Here is a 10,514-nt window from a genome sequence, read left to right on the forward strand (position 1 = left end):
GTTCTGACCAGCTGGGGCTCCGGGGCTCCTGTCCTATGTGCTCAGGGCAGTGACATGCCTGGGAACAGAAGAGCGAGTCGGCCCTTGCCCGGCTGCTTTCACCAAGCCCCCACCACACAGTGCACACACATGCATATGTGTGGAGGGCCGTCAGTGGTTAACAGCAGGAAAACGGCCCATCCTGAGGAGGAAGTCAGACCTGTCAATCAGCTCCATGCCATGCTCAGCCTGGGGGTAACTACCCAACTCTCCTCCACTGCAGAGCCCCAGCACTAGGCTCATAGCTCTCTTGTGCAGGAGAGAAAATGCAAGGCAGGGAAGGAACGAGGACGGGTATGCCAAGGTCAGCTGTGCGATGGACACCAATATGGAATCTGAGGACCGGTCCAGACCTTGGACACAGGCCCCACCCAAGCTCTTCGTCCAGCTGGAAGGCCTTTCTCTTTGGGGAGAGGAGCAGCCCGAGAGGTGGGGGAGGCTAGGATGAAGTCATCGGGACCTTCTGTGTCCTTCCCACAGATATTACAATTGTGTGTCCTTTCCCGGGTGCCTGACCAGAGGAACTCAGACTCCGGGTTCCTCCAGGATGAAGACGTTTGAAGAATTCCCCATGACCCCTACAACCTACAAAGCCTCCGTGGTAAGAGAAGGTGGAGAGAAAGGATGTGTACCTTAGACAGGGCCAAGGGAAGGGAAGAGGTGGGAGACAGTGTCAGGGATTCCCAACACTAGTAACAGAAAAGCAGGCAATATTTCATTTAATTTTTTATTAATGTGTAAATTGTGCATATTAACGGATGCAATAATATTTCAAGACGTGTATCTAGGACGCACTAATAAAATGCAGCCTCCCACGTTCTCTCACTCTTCCCAACCTCTATTAATGGCTGTTCTACTTCCAGGTCAACCATGTTTTAGGTTCCACATGAGAGAACATGCCGTACTCATCTTTCCGTGCGGTTTATTTCACTTCATGTGGTATCCTCCAGTTCCGCTCATTTCCTGCAAAGAATGGCGTTTTATTCTTCTCTGTGGCTGAATAAACCCCATTGTGTGCACACACCACATTTTCCTGTCCCATCCTCTGTTGACGGCACCTAGGCTGGTAGTCACTCTGCTATTGTGAGTCAGGCCACAATACACAGGCATCACAAGGCGTCTCCTTGGGGAAGTCCTTGAAAATATCAAGTCCAGGGAACACCTTAAGCTCTTTCACATCTTGGTGGTCACTCAAAAGCTATCCTTTCTCAGCTGCTGGTCATTCTCACACGTGGCCTCCCTGCCCGTTTTATCCCAGCTGTGTAGAAACCATGGCTTTTAAAGAAAGAGATGGAGAGAGAGAGAGAGAGAGAGAGAGAGAGAGACTTGGAGCCAGTGAGACAGCTCAGTGAATAAGATTACAACCTGAGATCAATCCCTTCCACATAGTGGAAGGAGTTAATTGTTCTCTGCCTTCCAGACACACACTGTGACATTCGTGTATATTCATATATCTGCATATATATGAATGTGTGTGTGAGAGAGAGGGAGAGAGAGAGCTCACATTCCAACAGCGTAGGCCACAGATGACCTTGTGGGTGGTGGTTGGCCCCACCAACCCAGAGAGTACACGTGTCACTGAAAGAGGTTAGGGTGCGGGGACAGGAAGCTGGCAGGGGTCCACTCAGCTGTGGACCCCTTGTGTCCTCAGATCGGGTCACATATAGTGATGTTCTGGGAAGCTCAGCAAGTGTGTCTGTCTGTAAGGGATGAGATTGTTCCCCAGGCCTGAGCTCTGATGGCCAATGGCTTGGAGTCAAGGCTACAGCTTCAGACTTCAGTCCATCCAGAAGGGGCATGGATCCTGGACTCAGTGAGCTGTGGCCCCGGGAGGGTGGGTGGTAAGATCATCAGGGAGGGGCCCTTGAGCAGACCACAGACACCTGAGCTTATGTCTCCAGCACTCAATGAAGACCTCTGGGAACAGCTCTGAGATTCCACCTGCCTCCTAGGGGACTCAGAATGAGTACATGCTCAGCCTATCACCCTCCAGTCTGGAGTGTCCCACAAGCCAGACACAGCTCCTCCCCTCCAGGTCTCCACCATCAGGCCATGGCTTCCCCCTTCATGTCACAGATGTGACCCTCTATGCACATTCTGATGGGCTGGAGACCGCTCGCCTAACTCAGTTCCCATGGGGACAGGTATAAGGCCAGCAAGGCTCAGGTTCCTCAGCACCTGACGAGGCTGGCACACAGCTTCCCTGCAGGAGGGCCTCACATGTGGCCCACAGGCTTGGCTGATTCTCTCCCCACAGGACAACCAAACAGACAGCGGGATGGTGCTGGCCTCGGAGGAGTTTGAGCAGATAGAAAGCAAACATAGACAAGAAGGCAGCTTCAGGTAAGGGCCTCCAGAAGCGGGCATGCCATACTTGGGAGGTTCCTGAGCGGGAACCTGCTGGTGCAGCTGGGGCCTGGCAGTGCTCTGGCACTCTTGCCCAAAAGATTTGCACCTTTCTATTTTCTCTGTGTTCAAAGTGAGCTTCTCTGAGACCCAAACCACTGCTCCATCCAGTGCCCTGCCCCACCCCCCACCCCCCACCCCCAAGCACCACCAAAGGGGTGATGACTGCTGTGGAAATCCAAATCTCCACACTTCCTTAAAAAAACAGTTCCTTGAGGAGTTAGAATGAAGGCACTCAGCTCATGCCTGTGATGCACCTGAGGGAGTGTGTGTGTGTGCGTGTGTCTGTGTGTGTCTGTGTCTGTGTCTGTGTGTGTTCGTGTGGGTATGTCTGTGTCTCTGTGAGTTTGTCTGTGTGTATGTGTATCTGTATTTCTGTGTGTGTGTGTGTATGTCTGTGTCTCTGTGAGTTTGTGTCTGTGTGTATGTGTATCTGTATTTCTGTGTGTGTCTGTGTCTATGTGTCTTGTATCTGTTTCTATGTGTGTCCGTGTGTGTATGTGTGTTTGTGTGTGTCTGTGTATGCGTCGTGTGTCTGTGTCTTTGTGTATCTGTATGTGTGTTTGTCTGTGTGTCTGTGTCTGTGTGTATGTGTATCTATGTGTGTGTCTGTCTGTCTCTCTCTCTCTCTCTGTGTCTCTGTGTGTGTGTCTGTGTGTCTGTGTCTGTGTGTGTCTCTGTCTCTCTCTCTCTCTCTCTCTCTGTTTCTGCATCTATGTGTGTATATGTGTGTGTTCTTGACATCATGATGAGCAGAACCAAGCCTGAGCCACAGCAGGAGGGGCAGCTGGGGACAGTCCCATGAAAGTCATGTGTCACACAGACAGTGAACAATGGAGAAGGCCAAGGTCCTGGCTCAGACAAGTCTGAGGCTCCAGAGGCAGCTATCTTGGGAAAGCATTGCTTCTGACAGGTCAGTGAGCTGGAAGGGATTGCTGCTTGGTGATGAGGAAAGAAAAAAGTTCTAGAAGATAATGACCCTACAGAAGTAAGATAATGTCTGTAATTCAGAGGGAGAGAGAGAGGAAGAGGCTAGAAGAGGAGGAGAAAGCCATTTGCTCATTGCAGAAACTGCACCTCTCCAGAACAGCAGCAGAGGGCGCTACTGTTTGCCCAGGTTTCCCTGGAAATGCTTCATGAGGAGCCATTAAAAGGAGCAGCAAATCACTGGGCAGGTGCATTCCTTGGGCTGATGAATGTTCCCCAAACACTTACGAGGACAGACTGTGGATGGGATGTGGATGGGAGGAGTCTATAAGGGAAGAAGACTTGCTCGGGTCCTTCCCACCTCTTTCAACCCTTGGACCACACTATTCCCATGGATGTCAACTCTTCCTCTCTTCCAATTATACCATTTTTTTTCAAGCAACCATTCAGGATGCAGACCTCACGATCTGCAGAGCCATGTTCCTCCAAGCCTAGGGGTGGGAGGAGATCTTGAACAATGTAGATTTGGATTGGGCAGCATGACCCAGGGAAAGTCACAGTTTGCCTGTGTTGTTGGTATAAAGCAGGACAGGGTAGAGGCTCTGGGAAGGATGTGATCAAGGGGACCTGAGGTGAAACTAAAGATGTGGGTCTGAAATGACGCTTTTGGGTGAGGAAACCTAGAAACTCATCAGCCTCCTTTTGCCTTCTGCTGCTGTCACGGCAAGCCTGAGCCTGAGCGACTTAGAGCGAGCGAAAGTGTAGTTGCCTTGTGTCCCTAAGGCTGAGAAGCCTGAGAGTGTGGTGCTGGGGTCTGCTGGAGTCCTTCTTGTAGCATGGCCTCACAGCACCACTGAGTCCCCTAGAAGGCAGGAACTGGTAAGAGTAGGGTGAAAGATGACCCCAGCTTTTATGACATCAGTCCATGACATGAACCGAATCATCTTGCTACACGGTCGCACTGAGGATGGACTTTCCAGCTTATGAACTGTGAACTGTTGAATCCATCACCTCTGTAGGGGATAAACCTGCTACTTCTGACGTAGGAAATGCCAGCATGAGTAATCACAAAGACAAAACACACATTCTCTCCATGCAAAGTTACTGCAAAACTAAAACGGGAACACAGCAGGATCTTCATTAAAAAATGAAGGCCCAGTGGTGGCAGCAGCGCACACCTTTAATCCCAGCACTCAAGAGGCAGAGCCAGGCGGATCTCCGTGAGTTCGAGTCCAGCCTGGTCTGCAGAGCAAGGTCCAGGACAGGCAACAAAACTACACAGAGAAACCCTGTCTCAAAAAACCAAAAAAAAAAAAAAAGAAGAAGAAGAAGAAGAAGAAAAAGAAGAAGAAAAAAGAAGAAAAGAAGAAGAAAGAAAGAAAAAAGAAAAGAAAAGAAAAGAAAGAAAGAAAGAAAGAAAGAAAGCTGAGGCTGAGGCTGGAGAGACCGCTCAGTGGTGAAGAGCTCTTTCTGCTCTTGCAAAGGACCCAGGATTGGGTCCCAGCACTCTTACGGTGGCTCATAGCCATCTGCAAATGTAGTTCCAGAGAATCTGACACCCTCTTCTGGCCTCTATGGGCACTTCACACACATGGTACACACATGCAGGAAAAACACTCATACACGCTAAATAAAAATAAATAAATCTGAAAGGAGTAAATCAAACACAATATACCAACGAGAATGAAATATGTAGAGAAACAAACACCACACCAAGAATCAGAAATTGTATAACTCAGAATACAAATGGGTAACACAGGGAAAAAAGTGAAAGATAAATCCTCTTAAAATGAAGACCAGGGTACTCCAGGGACAATAAAAATGACTAGATATATAATGGAAGAAATGAAAAGAACCAATAAGCCGGGCAGTGGTGGTGCACACCCTTAATCCTAGCACTCAGGAGGCAGAGGCAGGAGGATCTCTGTGAGTTCAAGACCAGCCTTGTCTATAGAGAGAGTTCCAGGACAGCCAGGTCTACACAGAAAAACCCTGTCTCAGAGAGAAAAAAAAAAGAAACAATAAAATGAAACTAAACAAAGTAAAGAGATAAAAGGATCAGAAAAAAATAAATGTAGAAGATGAGCAAAAGTATGGTATGTATAAAATTGGAGCCTCCTAAAGAAACTGTTGGCAGCGTGAATAAGTTAATATTTATCTTAAACTTGTAAGCTAAGAACAAGCTTTCATCTTTATAAAAACAAAAAAGATATGAATCTACATATTAGAAGTATGCCTGGGGACGAGAGGATGGCTCAGCAGTTCTGAGTACTCACTGCTCTTCCAAAGGACCTGAGTTCCGTTCCCAGCACCCATATCTGCCAGCTCATAACTTCCTGTAACTCCAGCTCCAGCAGCTCTGATGCCTCTTCTGACCTCTGAAGGCATACACACACATAACATACATACACACACACACATAAATTTAAATTTTTAATTTAAACAATTAAGTCTACCTAAAGAAATTGACCTAGAAGAGTAAACTCTGGAATATTTCCTAGAACAATTTGGTTTTAAAGATAAATATTCTGGGGCCAGGAGATGGCTTAGTCAATAAAAGCACTCGCCACTAGACCCAAGGACCTGAGTTCCATCCTCAAGACCCACATGGGAGGAAAGAACCACAATTGTCCTCTAATATCCACATGCGCATGTGTGTCTGTCTGTGTCTGTCTCTCTCACACACATACACACTAAATAAATAAATGTAAAAAAATAGAGACCAAGTTACTAATGATAAAGAAAAAAGGTATCAAAATTTTCTTGATAGCACCATGCTACAAAAAGCAATAAATCACCATTTTATAAAAACCTCAAAGAAACTGAGAGTGAAGGGTGGAGCCCTGCAGGATGATTATGGGCAGGCAAGGGCTGGAGTCTTCAAGTCCTCCTAGGCCATAGAAAAAAGCTAGGATTTTTTTTTCTTTGTGTGTATGGTGTGCATGCTTTTGTGTATCGTGTGTGTGTGTGTGTGTGTGTGTGTGTGTGTGTGTGTGTGTGTGTGTGTATGTGTGTGTGTGTGTTCAGATGCACATGTATGTGCATGCCTATGGGAGCCAGAGTTGACATGAGGTGTCTTGCTCCATCTCTCTCCGCTTTACTTACTGAAGCAGTAACCCTTGCAGAATCCAGAGCTTGCTAATTCAGCTATTCAGCTAGCTTTCCCCAGGCATCCTCCGCCTCTGCCTTCACAATAACTGAAGCTGCCGGCGAGTCACCACACCTGCCTGGCTTTTGCTTTTGCAGGAATGCAGGGGATCCAAACTCTGGTCCTCGTGCTCACACAGTCAGCATTTTATCCGTTGAGCCTCCCCCCCCCCCCCGCCCCAAAGCTAGCATTTCATCCTAAGAGTGATGGAAGGCCCTGGGAGGGGGTGGCAGGAGGAGACCTCAATGTCATATCTAACCTAAAGGATCTCTCCAAATACCTTCCAGGGAGGGAAGTGAGGATGGATGTAGAGACGAATGACCTCTGAGTCGACAGCGATGCTTACCCTGGAGTAGGGGTCTGGAGGTAGACGGGTGTCAGTGGAGGTATTTTTCGGCTAGAATGGAGGGCCGCTGGATGGACTGGATATGAAGACTGAGGACAGTCAAGGACCACAGTCAGGTGCTTGGCCTGAGCTAGAGAGAACACTGACACCATTTGTTGAGATGAGGCAAGACAGGGACAGCTGTCTCGGGAGCCCACTGCTTCAGAGTGGGCCGTGAGCAGGAAGGCAGGGCTGAACCTTAGGTGCTTTGTGGTGAGGTGAGAAAAAAGTGGAGGGAAGGTAAAAATCCTAAGGAAGCAAGTATCAAAATTTCAAAGACAAAGAGGACTTTTCACTAAGTACCCTGCACCTCCCCGTGCATGGCAGCAGAGGGCGCTATTCTCTGTACTGGTTTTCCTAAAATCCATCAGAAGATGCATCAGGTTTACCTGCCCAGGGCAAATAGATTCTCCTGACCTAAAGCAGCAGGGTTGAGGGGATGAAGTTGGCCGTTTCCAAGGCCCTGTGTCCAGGCTTGGGACAGGAAAACTGCCCCTGTCACATCAGATCTGTCTGTTGTGCGGCTGATGTCAAATCTGCGCCTCAAAGCCTCTGCACATGCATCATGCACTGCTTGTCTCTGTGATTCCAATCAGACCCTGACTCAGGGTCCTCTCGCTGTGCTTATTAAGACCACCCTCCCTGTCTTGACAGCTGTAAAGGTTCTGGCCAGCACATGGATATCCCCAGAGGACATCCTGACCCCCAGGGGAGGCGGCGGCGGCCCACCCAAGGGGCACAAGGAGACAAGGTGTTTTACAACAGCGAGTACGGGGAGGTCTCCCAGCCATGCGAAGAAGGCGACTGCTCCCCATCTGCTGGCTCCCCCTTCTTCACAGACAGCAGCTACTAAGGAAACACTCGGCAAGGCCTCCTACCCCTTGCTGAAACCAGGCTCTGACAGCTGGGGCTAGAGGGCATCCCTAGCAGGGCAAGGCTGGAGGCCCAGGCTGGGATTTCATCTCTAGCTCCAACTCTGGAGTTGTCTATTCCCCCTCTCCAGCCTCCCTAGCCAGGAAGAGTCCAAGTCAGACACAAGGGCTCCCTTGAACTCTGGACCATTCCTGTGCCCTTCACCAGACAGTCACCCGCACCCTCACGTTCAGTTGCCTTGGAGCTCAGGATTGGCAGGTGCTGGCCCTTGAATGAGCACTCTGGCAGAGACCCTTCTCCAGGACCGACTTTCACTACCCTGGTGGATGGCAGGGTTCTAATAAAGAACGCATGTGTCTGAGAGTCACACAGAGGACCAAGGTGGAGTTAGACCACACAGCCTCCACGTCCTGGCCCAAACACGATCCCCTCCACTTGAAGTCCCCCGCTTCCATCTGTCTTCCTGCTTCTTTCTCCTGGCCCTCCAGGGCTGAAGAGAGAAAGTGACATTTCCATCTCAGAGTCCTCTAAACACCTAACAAGCAAGCTCATGGCAGCTGTGTGTACGCAATGACAAATCACAATGAAGCCGAACCTCCGCCCTGAGTGTTAGAAGATCCTTGTTTTATCGAAGGTCAGATGCTGCTGTGAAGAATTTATTCTCCAAAGAGTCATGTGGAAAGAAGCCCAAGGACACCCTTCTGAAGCTCCTAACAACTGGGGGGGGGGGGTCATAGCACTCCAGTCACTCCAGTTCTTGGTCTCTCTCTTGAAGGCTCCCAGGCTCCACGTGCATGGCCTAGAACCTGAGAAACCGGCTGGTGTTCTGGACCTCCCTCGAGCCAGGATCTGTGGATTCTGTCAAGGAAGGCTTCAGGGGCTGGCACAGAGGACCACATGGCCTGGGGCCATTCCGCCATCACTCCATGTCCCCAGGCTACTTGGAGGCCCCTGTCTTCCGCTAGCCCTATACTTGGACTTGATACTTACACAGAAACAAACCAAACCTTTGTCCTGAGACACCGCTCCATGGAAGCTGGGACCTTCCTGCCCAGAACCCCTCCAGCCCAGCTCACACTGCCCAACCATCACTACCAGAGGAAAGCCTCACAAAGATGAGTCCCATCAACCCCCAGCCCCACCCCAACAAGAACGCTTGCAGGACAGGCGACCATACAGCAAGCAGGGGCTTGCTCATCAGACCCTCCCCACTAAGTGTATTGTTCTTCTATGATACGTTGAATGCATGTATGGTTCTAGTCTTCTCTGTGCCCAGGGGCCCTCCCCCAGCCCCATTCCTCCACACCTAACCTGTCTGTGGGATTGAGTCTCAAGCTTGCCTCGTGGAAGTAAGAGAGACTGTCCTCTTGGAGGACCAAAGGCTGCGGTGGGGTTTGCAGAGCCCTTGTCAACCTCCTCCACGTGTGTGTCCCCTGTCTGCGTCACCTCCCCTGACTTCTAACTACACACATACAAAATGTACTGGGGAAGAAAATGTACTCTGCCCTTTTAGGCAATGTTCTCAGAAATGATCTAAGATATTTAACGGAAGATAATAATAAATTTGATGCCAGTCCTTGAGTTAAAACGAATGGATTCTAAATAAGCTGTCTGTTAAATTCTGGTCTATGTCGTACAGCCCCCAAAGGCCTGTGGGCTCAAAGGAACCATGGTGTGGTCTCCTTGACAAGGCTGTTTGTTGAGCCCGGATCCCATCCCTCCCTAACCCAGCTCACATTCCCGAAAACTGCCAGCAAAGGGCGCTGAGGAGGCATCAGGATGCCTGCTCAGCTCTCACCTAGTCTGTTTTGTGTGTGTGTGTGTGTGTGTGGTTTTTGTTTTTATTTATTTATTTAATTTTTTTTGGTTTTTTCGAGACAGGGTTTCTCTGTGTAGCTTTGCGCCTTTCCTGGAACTCACTCTGTAGCCCAGGCTGGCCCCGAACTCACAGAGATCCACCTGGCTCTGCCTTCCGAGTGCTGGGGTTAAAGGCGTGCGCCACCACCACCCGGCCACCTAGTCTGTCTTTACCAGCTTGCTACACACATGTTCTCCTAATACCTACTTCATCTATAACGTAAAGCAGTACCTTCTTGTCACCTACCAAAGTCACATGTTGCCCCCTGAGCACCAGCAGTGGTAGACACAGAGGACTCAGCTCCAGGCAAGTCCTCTGCACCAGCTCCCTACATCCTCTTCCGATCACACCAAGGAAGCAGGTCCAGCACACCCCTGAGGTTGTCTCCAGGTCAGATGTCCCAGGAGCCCAGGTGGGGAAAGCTAGCAATGGCCATTGGGAGGCAGCAGGCCTGTCAGCTGGACCAGGCTGGGGGTAGACTTAAGCACCCAGCAACAGGCAGCTAGCACAGTCGGATGGGCCCCGTGCCCAAGAGAACAGGAAAGAGCCTGGCAAAGGCCAGGGGCGAGGTCAGTACCCTGGTGGGCCAGCTGCACATTCTGGGCCTGTCCCGTGATTCCTGTTGTTCCCCTGGTTGTCGTCATTCCAGGGGGAAGAGCCCCTCCCCACAGAGGCAACTGCTAGTGGCAGGGGTGCTTTGTTTGGTCGTGGCTTCTACAAGAAATCTAAATCTGAACAGGGAAAAAAATCCACACTAAACACAAACATCTTGACACTTGGCATTGTGTCGTAACCAGTCGCATTTGACCTCAGAATCAGAGACAGAAGCCTGTCCCCGGGACTGGATCTCCTCTCTCACTATCCAGAGAGACCAGACC

General features: G+C 49.9%; 1 protein-coding gene across 1 annotated transcript in view; it reads left to right on the top strand.

Moving 5' to 3' along the window:
* Flt4 (fms related receptor tyrosine kinase 4) overlaps positions 1–9,370 on the top strand; it is a 45,733-nt gene extending 36,363 nt beyond the window's left edge. Inside the window, 3 exon segments of the mRNA XM_028855011.2 lie at positions 520–640; positions 2,297–2,382; positions 7,560–9,370. Coding sequence (XP_028710844.1) covers positions 520–640; positions 2,297–2,382; positions 7,560–7,758 — 406 coding nt within the window. The 3' untranslated portion in view covers positions 7,759–9,370.
* Positions 9,371–10,514: the final 1,144 nt, after the last annotated feature.

The sequence above is a fragment of the Peromyscus leucopus genome, chromosome 8b (assembly GCF_004664715.2).
Source record: "Peromyscus leucopus breed LL Stock chromosome 8b, UCI_PerLeu_2.1, whole genome shotgun sequence".
Taxonomy (NCBI): Eukaryota; Metazoa; Chordata; class Mammalia; order Rodentia; family Cricetidae; genus Peromyscus; species Peromyscus leucopus.